The sequence below is a fragment of the Oryzias melastigma genome, linkage group LG22, assembly GCF_002922805.2.
Source record: "Oryzias melastigma strain HK-1 linkage group LG22, ASM292280v2, whole genome shotgun sequence".
Classification (NCBI taxonomy): domain Eukaryota; kingdom Metazoa; phylum Chordata; class Actinopteri; order Beloniformes; family Adrianichthyidae; genus Oryzias; species Oryzias melastigma.
This window is the reverse complement of record NC_050533.1, coordinates 12737514-12752631: the sequence shown is the minus strand read 5'-3', so window position 1 is coordinate 12752631 and position 15118 is coordinate 12737514. Positions and strand designations below refer to the sequence as shown.

The window sequence follows — 15118 nt, the reverse complement described above, 5'->3', positions numbered from 1 at the left end:
TTGATATCTGAAGGTCCTGGCAGATTGATGGAAATAAAAACCCTTTCTGACTGAAAGTTTTAGTATGAGAAAAATTACCAGATTTTTTTTCCTTAAAATGGGATTTTTTCCTTTCAAACGGGCAGAATTTTGCTTATTTTAAGAATTTTATTTTAATTGTAGGATTTTTTTTTACTAATTTTTACGGGACATGTTTTTGCAGTGTGAAAGCCTCAACAATCATACAAAGCAAACTGCAATTTGAGAGAAAATTAACTTTTTTTTAAACAAAAGACAAAATAAATTAAAGACAAAATTAATTTTCAGACTTTTTTTGAACATCTGCTTAGGAGGAACACCTGTAATCAGACCAAAGATTTTTTTTTAGATTCTTTTGATGAAAAATTAACAATGTTTTGCTCAAAGACTAGAAGATTTTCCACAAAGAAATAAAACAAAAAAAAATCTGCTCCCATCTGCAAACACAAAAATGTTTTAGTTATCGAAATCAACAGAGTTTTCCTGCACGTGGGTTCACTGGAAGAGTGACGCCAGAAACTCCTCAAAATACAGGAAAAAAAGCGGGGAAAAACAAAGATGAGTCAACAGATGCATCATTTCAAACACGTCAAGACCTCTGCAGAAACACCTGCTCCTCTGATGGTTCCACAGAACCAACCAGTCAGAGAGAAAAATCCACTTTAAGGATTTCTGTCTTCAGTCCAAACTCTCCTTACATCTGACATGAGAGCACTCAAACTGTCAAAATCTTTATTTATAATGTCAGAATGCAGTTTATAATCTTCTTGCTGCTTATCAATCTTTTAAATTTTATTCTTAGCAATTACAGATAAGAGATTTTTACATTATTATAGCGTAAAATAACTGTCAATAAGAAACATATTCATGAAGACAAAGTTAAATACAACATTTAGTTTTATGTTTAGCAAGTGTTTTAAAAATGATTCCTTTGATTATGACGTTTTCTTGTCTTGAACATGAAATTCTCCTGTTAAACTGTCAAAAATACGTCACTGGTCACAGGCATAAAAATCAAGTCCAGAAACATCGATTCAATTGGAAGAAAACAAAAACAGCTAACTTTGAGTTAAAGTAGGATAACTGGCAGCCGACTGTAGCGATAGTTAAAAAGAAGGACAAAGAAAAATCAGAAAAAAGAGAGAAAGTTGGGTGCTCTGATCCGACTGACTTTATTTTTTCTTGTTTTGCTTGTTAGCCTACTTTAACTCTGAGTTAGCTTAGCTGTTTTTGTTTCGTTATCCTCTCATTATCAACCAATTTGACAGACATGAACCATTTTTTTGGTTTTACAAATGAGTGGAGAGGCATGTTTCCTACTCATTTATGGGTTATTTTCCACCGCATCTGGGTGTGAAACTATCTGTTGCTGCATTGATTACATGATCAGCTGCGATCACGATCAGACCACTTACTGCAGTCAGAGATCGCTGCATTTTGATGTTTTATTCAAATTTCAACATATCAAGATAATTTTGCCGTTACAAGATCAACATTCTAAAAAGTTCCTGTTTTATTTTAATTTAATAAATAAACTACATTACGCATCCACAATGTGAACAATCGATGTTTCTGGACTCCATACATATGCCTGTGACCCCGTGACATATTTTTGACAGTCAGTTCACAGAAAAATTTAAAAACAGACATGTTTAACGGAAAACTAAATGTTGTATTCATATTTTTCTGCAAAAATTGTACTCAAGGTATGAATTTGTGCATAACTTTGTCTCAATTAATTAATTTCTTATTGACATTTTCCTTACCCTATACATTTCTTCAAATATTTAGTATTTTTAAGTTTTGAGTTTCATAAACACTTCACTGATAAACCTCCCACTTACTCTTTAAACCTAGTTTTCCGCCACAGAACGCTTACCAGCGCTTTAAGAACAGTGAAATATACACAGAAAAATCAAAAGAAGTTCTTTCTATAGCTGCCATCCTTTATGCAACACTGATTCTTTCTTGTTTGAAAAGAAAAATGTCTTCTTTTATGTTAACACATAATAGGAATAATCCAGTGTTTTATCAATGGAAACCTTCTATGTTTTGTTAAATAACCTGCCCTGCGACCTACATAACTCACTCTTAATATGAGTAACTGAAAGATTTTGAGTTTTAAATAAAATTTACATTGTCACCTCTTAAAAGAAATTATTTTAATTTTCAGCTGAGATAAAAAGTACGGAGCCCCTGAAAAGACATCGAAAATAAAAAAGAATTTTAAGTAAAACTTTTTTTTTCTGGTTACTATCTAGTGAGCACAAGTTACTATGGTGCAGCAGTCGGCCGATTGACGCCTGATCGGAAGATTGTTGGTTCAATTCCCACCTTGACCGTCAAAGTCAAAGACGCTGAAGCCCTCGTTGCCTCCGGTGGAAGGTTGGCACCAGTGTTCAGCAACACAGCCGAACACTGGTGGCGAGCGTGAAGGAGTGGTTGTGACTGTGAAGCGCTTTGGGCTGTCGAGGAAGGTAGAAAAGTGCAATGCAAGTATACGACATTTACTATCTGGTGCGTACGACGGAGTATTAGGGCCACCAAAAAAAAAAAATAATAATATGAGATTTACGACTTTTAATCTCGTATATGTATGACTTTTTTCTCGTAAATTTACGACTTTTAGTCTCGTAGATTTACGAGACTAAAAGTCGTAAATTTAGCCTATGACTTTTAAAGTCATAAATATACGACTTTATTCTCGTAATTTAGCAGTTATGCCATTTTTCTCGCAAACTTACGAGATTTAAAGTCGTAATTTTAAAAATATTTTTTTCTTTATGAAGTGACCCTAATACTCCGTCGTAGGTGCGCACCAGATACTAATCACAAAAAATGTTTTTTTTTTACTTTCAAATTTTTTTTTTTTTTTTACTTTGATGTCCCTTTTGGGGCTCCGTATAAAATAATCCACATGAAAGAGGAATATTGGTAAATTATTTCAGAAAAATGTTTAAATCAGACAAAAGCTGCACACTTCAATTTAAATCTAGATTGGATTGTTTTTTTTTTCTTTCCAAACAATCAAAATAAAATTTACTAAAGCAGACAAAAGAAATACACTCATAAGTCATTTCATCAGACACACCCGTCCAACTTCTCCTAAGTGCAGATTTCTTATCAGCCGATCACATGACAGCAACTCAATGCATTTATGCATGTAGACATGAACAAGACGATGTGCTGCAGTTCAAACCGAGCATCAGACTTGATTATGGGGATAACTGTCAAAAAGAGACATATTCATTAAAGAAAAGTTGTGCACAAATTAATACTCTGTGCACCACTTTTGCAGAAAAATATGAATAAAACATTTGGTTTTAAGTGTGACAAGCAATTTTGAGCATATGTCTTCATCTTGAATACGAAATTTGTCTTGTTAACTCACTACCAAATATCACGAGTTCTGAAAACATATTATTAAAACTGTGCATGCATAGTAATTAATAAAATGAAAATAATATAAATTCCTTTTCAAAATGTTATTGGTCCCGTAATGGGAAAATTATCTTGATAGTCAAAACTCTGTGAAAACTGAATAAAAAGACAAAAATACAGCAATTTCCAACCATTTTTGTGGTTATAATAAATACAATAATGTTATAAATGATGTTATAAATAATGCACCAGCTGATCGTTTCAGACCCAGTTGTGCCAAACGTACAACTATATGTTGCATTCATTGTTTTTTTTTTAAAAGTTGTGCACAAAGTATTATTTTTGTGCACAATTGTGTTTATGAATATGTTTATTATCGACAGTTATCTTACCCCATACTTTGGTGCCAGACAGGCTGGTCCGAGTGTTTCAGAAACTGCTGATCTACTAGAATTTTAACCCACAACCATCTCTACAGAGAATGGTCAGAAAAAGAGAAAATATCCAGTGAGCGGCAGTTCTGTGGGCGGAAATGTCTTGTTTATGTCAGAGGAGAATGGCCGGACCGGCTCCAATCACCAGATCTCAACCCAACAGATCACCTTGGTGACAAATCTGCAGCAACTTTTAATTTCTCTCATTTGTTGAGAACATTTCTTTTTGATTTAAAAGTATTAAAAGTTGTGCCCATGTTCGTCTGAAATGATGGCTCCAAGAGTATACATTTGGAGAACCATTGTCCCTCTAACCCTCATAATCAGATGCAGACCCTTAATCAAACTAAATGGTCTTTGGACTGAAGAAGCTGCTCCTCTGCCTCACTCGCTGCTTATGAGGTGCTTGAAGAAGACCAGAGGTTTCATCCATATTCATCACAACGGTGGGAGTTTGTTGATTCGTCTCCTTTCAGGGAGCTCTCACGGGCGTCTTTTCCCATGATGCTTTTCACTAACACAAGTGGGTTCACATCAATTTCATGTTTAAAGGATGACTGACTGAAAAGAGCAGCTGTCCCGTCACTTTAGTCTGTTGGTTTTGAACAATACGCATTGATTTGATCCTCTATCATTTAAGGCATTTGAAGTGATTCTAGTTTTCCTCCAGATTTTGATTATTTAAAAGAATGTTAAGAAAATTATATGAAAAGTGGAAAATATCTAAGTTAAAAGCAGTCTTAAAAATTGAATCATAATTTAATATTTTTCTGAGAGGCAGAGGGTTTACATTTGCATTCATTTGACTTTATTCATAAAAACTTTGTTGTATGTAGAAGCACAGTTTGGTATGTTGGTGTTCTAAACCTCACAGACACTTATAATCTGGAACCAAAGCTTTCATGGCGATTTGGACCAGCAGAATATTGAATTTATAACTTTTGAGAGACCTTTGGAATATTTTAACCTTCTAAACTTCAAACATTAGACAGTTTGAACACATGGTGAAAACTGGTCGGAAAAAAAAATGTTTTTACTTCAAATACATTTTAGGCTTATTAAAACTATTAAACACAATTTCAACTTGACTTTCTGAATTCCACAGAGAAAATGTTTACGTAAGTCTACTCTCTTTGCATATTTAGTCCATTAAATAAATGTATGTATGTTAGTTGAATATTTATTGAAACAAACCAACGTGAAATAAAAAAACTTAGAGCGCCATCATGTGGACAGCAGATATTACTGCAGTTGTGAACAAGATTCAAACACAACAAACATCAAATATGTTCAAACTCATATATTATTTATTACAATTAAATATTTTCTTATGTTACAGAGGTCCATTCGAAACCATACAAATAATCTGTGCTGTGATTAATATTTCCAAGATAGTTTCAAAAAGATCCATGCAAAGAATAAAATTATAAATTCACATAAAAAGAGCCAACGTTGGTTCAGGTTTTTTGTACACCTGGGAATGAAATTTTTCAACAATGATTCAAGATTTCTGAGTTTTTTGGGTGCAAATGTTCGTGGTTTTTAGATTTCAAGAACAAACAAAACAAAAAGTATTCAAGAAAATACACAAACTAGTTATCCTTCGTTTGATGGAAAACTCTTGGAAAAAGTATGGTAAATGAGAACAGGCACAGAGGACCATTTAAGACATAAGTATTACATACTGTATCTTGATTAAATATTATTTGAGAGGGGGGGGTTACTAAGGCCATAGTAAGTGTGGTGTGTGCAGGTCTCTACCACATAAGGGTGGGCTCTTGGAACTTTATTTTTTTTGCTTTGGTGGGGTTGCATAAAGAAAAAGAAAAACCACGACAATAAACTAAATATATTTTGCTGTTTCCATTGTCTAAAAAAAGAAATCACAGGCTCTTCCCCGACCTTCGAAAAACATGATTTGTTGTGACATGTCTATCCAGGGAAAGCCAAAGGCTAAGAAAGGATTATTATACTTCTTGTGCATGTGTAATTCATAACTTTTAGACAAAAATGAAACGGCTGCCGTGTCAAAAATACTCAATTCCTGACAAATTCAAACAAGTTTTTAGGCAAACTTCAAGCTGATGAGTCTCAATTTGGTTCCAAATCAGCAAAAATGCCCTCTAATTCTTGTCTGTCTTACTTGTTGGCTTGTTTTAAAATAAGCAACATGATTTTTCAAAGTAAAAAAAAAACAAAAAACGTAAGGAGTGTTGTCATTTGTCACGCATAGGAAAAAAAACGCTCGGACCCCCAAAAAGCCTTTGGGATCGGGACAGAGTGCTGCTTTGATAAGCTTTGTAACCCCAGGCAAAGTACAGGATCACTACATGCTCCCTAAATGAAAGACTGTGAATAAGGCAGAAGGATCAAGGTCACAGGCTAATGGTTTAAATCCTTTAAAATAATCATTTCTGACAAAATAAAGAGACAAAACCTGCTTTTTTGTATCTAAATATACATGAAAAAAGGATGAAAGGAAGCACAGAGAAGCCAAAGGAAATTTTGGTCCTGCAGATGAAGAATCTACGTTTACACTTGTCCTTCAGAATTGTACAGATGTCCTCAAATTTGCATCCCGACGTGACATTTAATGGACTTTTGTACGGGAAGCAACTCAAAGACTCACTTTTCATCCCTGACATTGCAACTAAGCAGAGAAAATGTTCCTTTTTTAATTTAATTATAGGAATGAAAGCTACTCCTCTTAAACTCTATTCTTTAACATCATCTCTTGAAAATAAATTATACGTTTTCAGTACAGAAATAAATATGCATCTTTTCTCAAACGTAGGAACAAGTCATCACAGATCTAAATGCTACAGCGAATACATTACTCCACCAGCTCGTCAGTGAAGAAATAAGCACACAAGTGGCTAAGCAACGCCATCTACCTGAGGCCGTCTGACACCAAACCAGTATTTAAATGCAAATGTACAAGATCATGACAAAAATCATACCTCTAGTGAACAGCTTCAACAATAAGTATATTTGTCAGAACCCTCTCGATGCTGTGTGTGCTTTTTTTCCTTCTGAAGTGCATGTTCATTAAATAAATCCATGCTGAGGTGCATTTTAAAGTTGTAAATGTGACAGGAAATTGGATTTTCTCCAAGAAAGTCATCGAACAAAAACCCTTCCGCACATCAGGCATTTGCTATCAACAGATTAAATCAGTGGTCATGAGATAGAAAGTTAATTTAATAAAAATTATTAACTCATTTGACTCTATTTAGGATAAACTGAAACGACCTCTGCATCTATCACAAAAGAAAATATGAAGAGAACTGTTTGTTTTTCTGTTGTTTTGTTTGGGAAGCATCCACCGTACAGCAGTTTCATCTTAAAACCCCTTTCATACAAAAGGGAGTGGTTGGTTTTCTGTTCACATAAACTAAAAAAAATAAAAATAAAGTAAGGCTAAGAAGCTTTCAGAAATAGATTTTAGACTTTATGTTACAACTCCAAGCCCAAAGTTAGGATTTTAATTAGAATGTGGTAAATATTTATGATCAACAATCTAAAAACTTGTCTTACTTTACTACAATGATTATTTCTAAAGGATTAAAAAACATTCCCATTTTGCACATTATAAGGAGAAAACAAACTGCTGTTTTTATCTTTAAAAAAGTGGTTGATTCAAGAGTTTAATGATGGGATGTTTGTAAAATGATAGGAAAAGAGTATTGTAAAGCAATTGAGAAGTGAAAAAACAGCAGGTAAAATTTGAGGTTTTTTTACCCCAAGTTAATACTGAACCGCCATTTTCAACCTGCAGCTTCACTGAAAGATCCGAATGAGAGTGTGTTACATGCTAACATTTTAAAGGTCTTAAAATGAAACTGTTTCAGTGTGAATGTCCCTTAAAAATGTCATCTTTTACAGTAAATTGTTTAAGCGAGCTAACAAAAACATTAGCTTAAAGGCCTTCTCTTTAGGCTAATTTATGCTAGGCTATCGGGAGCTTGTTAGGTAGCAGGAGACTAACTTCACATCAACTGTAAAGAGGAATAATGTCAATGTACTAAAATAAAAACACTAATATTAGTTGCATTTCATTCATTATCAGCTAGTTGTAGCAAATTAAGATCAACTCTGTCATTTAGCTTTGAAAATAACAGAAATGCTAACGATGCTAATGAGCTGTACTGAGATTTTTTCTTCTTTCAACTCCTCTCCCCATAAGAGCCAGTGTAGCATGACGTGCCTCACATTTTCATTACCTCCACCATATTACTGAGAAACCTACGTCTGTTTTCCGTCAGGCAGACAACAGCATTACTCACAGGTAACATCAACTGCAGTTCTATCGATTCTCACATTTCTACGAGCTACAGCAGCAATTTTCTACAGCAGGTTCTTCACTCAGCTGCCACAACAGCGGAACCGTGTATGATAAAGACACTGCCATTTTAACGCTTTTAACATTATGTCAGACCATTAAATAACACATTTGTGACATGTAAGAATAAATGCAGGATCTCAAAGCAAAAAGAAGCTCCTTTCACACTTTGCTGAGTATAGTAAGTGGATGAGGGTACCAAAGTGACGGCATTTCATGCGATGCAACGTGATTGCTGTCTGTTAAACATTACTGCAAGTTTTTGAGAAGGCGTCCGTAGCGGAAGTCATAAACATGTCGACAGAAGAACACCAGGTCTGGGTCGACGTCATCGGGCACACAGTGGTGGGTGGCAATGGCATTTCCAACGACGGGTGGCACCACAAGGGAGGCGGGGCTCTCGCCTACGCCCTCCCTACGGCGTTTTACCAAGGCACAAAATCTGGACACGGAACAAACATCGCCATTAGAAACACTTCAGAAAGAAAGAAGTATCAAAAGAAAGAGTTAAAAAAAATAGAAAAATGGACTCCTACCGACAATACTGTGCCAATGTTAGGACATAGCATTTGTCTTCAATACAGGCCACACTGTTTACGTCTTGATGGCGAGATGCAAAGATCTCATTCTGCAAAATGACCAACAGGTTACACAGAAGAAAATACCTTTGACTTAAAATCGGATTAACATGTTTGTAAATAAAAATAAATCATGGTTGCTTCTCTCTTTCTTCCAAACACATTACCTTAATACAAAATGCTTTTTTCTTAACTTGTCCCACTTATGGTTTTATTTGAATGGTACCTTTTTTTAGTATTTCTACAACTCAAAATGTTTTAGCTGTGTGTTTTCTGCATTTATCAACGAAAGAAAAGAATCAGATGATGCAACCTAAGGGCATGTAATTATGGGAGAGAATTTAAAAAAAAAACACAAAGAAAAAAAGAGAACTTATGAATATTCAGATATAAGGTTCATTTTTTTAACATTTAGGCTATGTTCAAATTCCTTCAATACTCACTATAAAGTGTGTTCGCCAATTTGCAGTGCTGTCCGAATTTACAATTCCAAAATTGAGTGCACTACAAGTTTCCAAGAAGTCTTTGCAAAAAAAATGAAGATGCTAATTCTTCACTACAAAAAATAAAAAATGTTTAAGTGAATTTTTTTTATAAACCATCCCCATTTTGTTGGGGCATTTGGAGCTTTAGTGGTGCCCGAAATTATGCTTTTAAGGGATAGTGTAGGGACTTGAGGCTGTGTATAACTCAGCTGGGAAGGTGATCCGTGCTTATAAGCTTACATATAGATGTAAGTAACAACTTTTTGTTTTTGAATGAGTTTTTTAAAGTTATAAAACCGATATTGTTTTGCATTTTCCGAATGCTGGCAGCCACACACTAACGTATATGATTGGCGACTATTAAAGATGTCATCAAGGGTTAAAAACGTCTGAATTTGCAGACACTATTTTTCCACAACTCTCCGTTTGGAGGGTTAAATGTAGGAGTAGGGAGAAGATGGATGGAAGGAATTCGGATTCTGACAAAATATCACACAATTACATCAGCAGCTCAATTAAAAGCACAAAAAATGAAAAAACACACAAAGACCCCACAAAATTAGCATTTTTTTTAAAAAACTTTTAGCTATTTTGTCATTTTTAAGTTTTACTTTTACAAATCAAGTCAACTATTTGAGGCATAGACCAGGCGGCTCGCTGTCCACAATAATTTCGTGACAAACTACCAGTTAGAACCTACAAGTCTCTCAGCTAACCTAACCTGTACTTAAGTGTTTTAAATAATGACTTAGTTGCACTTGTGTTTACGCTTACATGCGGCAGCATCTTACCTCACAATGTAATCTCGGGTTGCGTCCTCCCTGCGTGTGTTCTGGACGGTAATACCAAAAGAGGCTCATCATCAGCTCCCCTAAAAAAAAAAAAGAACATTTTTTGGTTATTTGGACAGTTTTTTAACAACATTCTCACAGCTGTTATTTTCTTTACCTGACTCTGGCTCCTCCCACAGAGCTGAAACCTTTGCCACGTAAGGCAGAGACTTCTTTCTAGGTCCAGACTTTAGCAGAACAGTGTCTCTGACCCGGATCAGATCCCCTTTCCTGCGGATTCCTTCAAAACACTTTCTCAGCACTGGAGACTCCTCTCCCTGGAAAAAACGTCAGCAAGAGTTACTAACTACTAAAGTTGCTTAGGCTGGTTAGATTGAACAACTTCTATGTCTTGATAGTCAGATGGATGATTTCAAAAAAGCGTTAAGACAGGCTGCTGGAGTCAGAGTGGAGCAGGTGTGATAAATCATCCCAGAACTTCTCCTGGGAGAATGAAGCCAAATTGCACAGAAAGTAATTTGGGTGGCGCCATCGCAGCTGTTTTAGGAAGTTGTTCAAAAGCTCTTTTTCTACTTACCACAGTGAAAACCTCCCTCTCGAAGGGCACGCCAACTGACCTCCAGCCATTGGTCGATTTGGGGCGGGTACCCTTGGGCTGCTTGCCAACTGTCTGCCCCGCAACGCTGGGGGAGCTGAGCTTCTGCTTCTTGTCCCTGTTCACAGAGGAGCTGCCCCGCGCACCAGACCTGGAGCCGCTGGGCGTTTTGGCACTCTGCGGACACTCCTTGGCCACATGCAGCGGAGGCTGCGGTTGGCTTGGGTCGGACAAGGGGGTTTGAATGTGGGGCACCGACTGGCCAGCAGGAGGCACGGCGGGAATGGGGCAGCCGGTGAGGATTCTGGGGTTTGGACAGATGGGGACAGAAGAGGGGCCGTGGTGGTCACTGATGGCTGATGGGTATTCATCTGAAAGAGGAACAGAGGAAGAAAGACTTAAAAAATCTGGTCTTAAAGCACAAAACATGACTTTAACTTGGTATAAGATACATGGACAAACCAACGGGCCACAATAAGGTAATCACACCTGGCATGAACATCAAAACATTCTCTGAAAAGGCCACCTGTGATAACTGGTTGGTTGCCCCCTATAGGATCATTCGGAGAGCGCTACGAGTCACAACTGCTTGAAGAGGAACCAATTGAGGTGGCTTGGGGATTTGCTTTCTTAATGCCTCTCTGGGGAGGTGTGTCCCACTGGGTAGAGAACCCAGGGAAAACCCAGAACCCACCAGAGAGACAACGACTTGTAGCTGAATTCAGGGTGTCTCCGGATTGCCCCAGAGAATCTGGAGGAGGAGGCCGTGAAGAGGAAAGTCTAGGAACCCTTGCTTTGACTCTTGCCTCCAGATGAGCCTAAAACTGTTTACTTGCATAAAGAACAACACACCACCAAAGCTTGGCCATGTTAAACAAATCACATCCAACCATGAAGGCAGGATTGTTCCAGGGATAACGTGATAATCTGATGCCACGATCCACAATGGAACTCATTTTAATTTATGATAGTTAACTGTAAAGTTTGCCGCTTTTCTTCACATCAGAATTGGGTGATTACATTGATTGTATACATGATCTAATGATCCGTACACACCAAGCATGCGAGGTACATTCAAGAATGTGCTGAACAGGCGTTCATACTGTCAAAAGGGTGAAACTCTTGCAAATCTTAGGATGTATTCAGACCAGTAAAATCATTTGTTCCGGTCCGAGTCCGCTTAATTTGTTTCTGATCGAGTCCTGAACCTTGTGTTTGGTCTGTATTCTGACTGCCGTCAAGCTGCCTTTCCTGTTCCAGAAAAAAACCTGTAAACAAAATCACGACTAAAAGATCTCTTCACTCATTGGCCAGGAATTACTAGGGCGGGACAAAGCAACTACAGAAATTATGGAAGATTTTGGAATCTTTGGGATATTTCACTGATTCAAACTTTATATTTCGCTGACCAATTTTGAACATCTGTATCAATGTTAGGTACAACACTTTTTGATGCCACTTTGGTACAGTGGAGGCATGCTGCAAGACGATTACTGGCTGCTTTGAAGGTAGGATTTTCAGTGTTTATGACACAGATAAAAGGGAAAACAGTGTGAGAAGCAATGTGTATCATGCTAAAAGTTGTTTTATGAGTTCATTGAGTTGCTGTGCCTCATGTTTGTGGTGTTATGGCAATGTTTTTAAGATAATTCTGTTAAGGAACTATAATGTGGCTTTTGGGATGACATCACAGCAGCAGTAGGCGTGTAAAGATACACAGAAAAGCATGTACAAAAGCGTTTTTAGTGGTGTTAAAGTGTTCTGAGCACTTAGTTATTCTACTTCCCGAACCACTTTGTATTTAGACTGAGGAATTTCAGAACGAACCGAAGCTCAGTCTGATTGGAACAAACTCGAAAGTAGGGTCTGTCTGAGAGTGGTTCCTGGTCCCAGACCAGGGCTTGCTTGCGTGTATTCAGACTGAAATTTTGTTCCGGATTATCAGGGGAAACAAATTCTGGTTCACTTTTAAGCGAACCAAATGTGTCCGGTCTGAATACACCCTTAGTCTAGGCTTTTTCTTTCACTGCTCTATTCCAATATATGAAAGATTTGGAGTCATAAGCCCTGCAGGGCGCGAACCACAATTATTACTTTTCCTTCATGATTGAGTTTCAAATGATTGGCCCTTCTGTATTTTGAAAAACACGCTACCTAAATGTCACTACCAAATTTGAGTCGCTGGTTGGTAAAAGTTCAATTGGTTGGACTTTTAGCGTGCATTCAGTTCCTGTGCGTTTAGAACATACAGCCTCAAACTGACTTAAAAACTTGCGTAGAGATGTGCGATTGCGAGAGTTTTTAACGTGGAAGCCTGAAATGCGCAAACGCGAGCATTTGTCTAGACTTTTCTTTGGAAGCAGCAGCTCAAAGACGTGATCCGGCCTGGTGTGAACATAGAGTTATAGTACATCAAAGAGCGTATGTTATTTAGGTGTCACCAGCAACATCTCTGGTGTTCAAGACTTAAGCAGCAAAAAGTCCCTAAAATTAACTTCAACTAGGACTGACTGACATGTTTCACTTAATGTCTAATTTTGACCATCGTCATCAACCGGGACATCAACCAAAGTTTCAAAACTTCTCTGAGCAAACGACTCTGAATTTAGACGCACAAAACAAGCAATTAGCTGTGAATAAAGACACTTTAAAATCAGTTTAGGGGTTTTACTGTTCAATAAACCTAAAAAGTGTTATAGCCATGGCTCTTACCACCATCCAAATTTTGTCAAGAAATTGAATCTAATTCTCAATTAAATTATGCATAGAATGCCACAGAGTGTCATTTCTGCAGTCTATAGATTAATTTGATCACCAACTGTTTCTGAAAATACAGTCTGATTATAATTATTAGCTTAAAGTTTAAAAGCACATCCTCCTGATCCCATCTGCTCAGACTCTGATGCAGAACACAGACTGCTGCTCTTAAATCCGACGCTCAACAATAAATTCCCCCAACGAGCCGCTTTGTAATGAAATGTATTCACTTTGGTCTTATGAAATTGTTTCTGTTTGGCGTCTTCCTCGGGGGAAGAACTTCAAATCTTGAATCTTGAGGCGCGCGTGGGGGGGAGGCACGAAAGCCACATTATGCAGATGAATCGAATCCTGGTTCGCTGGTGTCTCCGGGGGCGTCTCTAATTGAGCCGCCGCGTTAAGAGGATCGCAGCCAAAACTGAAACAAACAGTGGTGAGGAGGGAACTAATCAGGCAGAAAAAGGGCAGACCGCTGAGCGGGTGGACCACAGGCTCCTTCCACAGCAGATTCGTCATAACAGAAGGATAAGCACAGGTGTTGCTGGTGGTGTGCAACAGAATTCAAACCTAAAACACTTATTTTATGTAGATCTTAGAGCTGTTTTTTCCACAGATAGTAATTCCTGCAGTGACACAGAGACTAAAGGAACCAGAGAAGTATCTGAGGGTTCAGAAGAAACACTTCTGCAGCGCTTTAAAAATGATCACACACGCCGGCTGGTGTTTTCCCGCCGCACAGCTTTCCTGTTCTCGCTCAAGTCGCTCTTTTGAACACGGCATCTGAGCACGACACTTGAGCTCACACAGGCAGCTCATTAGCTCCCAGCTGCACAGGACTCGCATTCAGCGCAAGGTGATCTGCATTCAATTAGAAACATAAGAGGTCTTAGTTTCTTGACTTACTTTTCTTTAAACTTCATGCTCTATTGACCTAAAAATAAATCCTTGAATATCAACGTTTAGATTTAATTTCTACTATTTTAGCAGAAACAACCTCAAACATTGGAAAATAAAAAAAATGGGTGACTGACTTTTCTTGAAAAGAGAAAAAATATGTGAAATTAAAACTGCTAGCTGCATTGGAAGGCCTGCAGGGACTACCTGGCCCCCTCACCACCTCCCCCCTGACTGAGTGAGTGGTTGCCTCAGGCCCTTGACCCTCCCCCTTTGCTTTTGCCAGTTTTTGCCACTTTTTCAAAATGGTGGCTTTTCTGTTGTTTTTTTTCTCCATAGCAACCATTTTATTTTTTGGTCAGCTGGGGGTGACGAACATGTCTATGTGATTTTTAGAAGAATCTGCAAAAGTACGTTTTTGGATTTCCTTGGCAACAGAGGGTTTTGTTAACCACGCCCACGTTCCTAATATGTTCATATTGTATGTCATATCGTTTTGTCCTGTTTGAAACAAGGATTTACAAAATTGATGAAAATCCAGTAAAATATGTGCACAACAGGGGGACCCCCTTACCAAAAATAAGTGTATTCAAGTATACTTTTTTAAAACTAAATTTAAGATAGTATAGTTTACTTTACTTTTTAAGTACTTATTAAAGATAAACTTTACAAGTTCATGTTTACAAGTTTATAAGTTCATGTTAAGTATATTTGAATAATACTTCAAGTCTAAATATATTTAGCCTATACTTAAACTTTTGATCAAGATATACTTTAGTGTTACCATTGGTACACAAGTATTACTTTTCTTTTTTACAATAGCTATATCATTTTTACTGATTT

General features: G+C 37.3%; 1 protein-coding gene across 5 annotated transcripts in view; it reads right to left on the bottom strand.

The window, feature by feature from the left end:
- Positions 1-5118: 5118 nt before the first annotated feature.
- The window catches only part of bahd1 (bromo adjacent homology domain containing 1), a 36790-nt gene continuing 26790 nt past the window's right edge, over positions 5119-15118 (bottom strand). For 4 of the 5 annotated variants that reach the window (XM_024269863.2, XM_024269886.2, XM_024269871.2 and 1 more), the window contains exons 3-7: positions 10607-10995; positions 10187-10346; positions 10030-10109; positions 8712-8803; positions 5119-8617 (exon numbers count right to left, since the gene is read on the bottom strand). In XM_024269863.2, coding sequence (XP_024125631.1) covers positions 8425-8617; positions 8712-8803; positions 10030-10109; positions 10187-10346; positions 10607-10995 — 914 coding nt within the window. In that variant the 3' untranslated portion in view covers positions 5119-8424. Of the gene's footprint in view, positions 8618-8711; positions 8804-9816; positions 10110-10186; positions 10347-10606; positions 10996-15118 lie in introns of those variants that run through there. The other variant, XM_036209879.1, reaches the window with a different exon arrangement.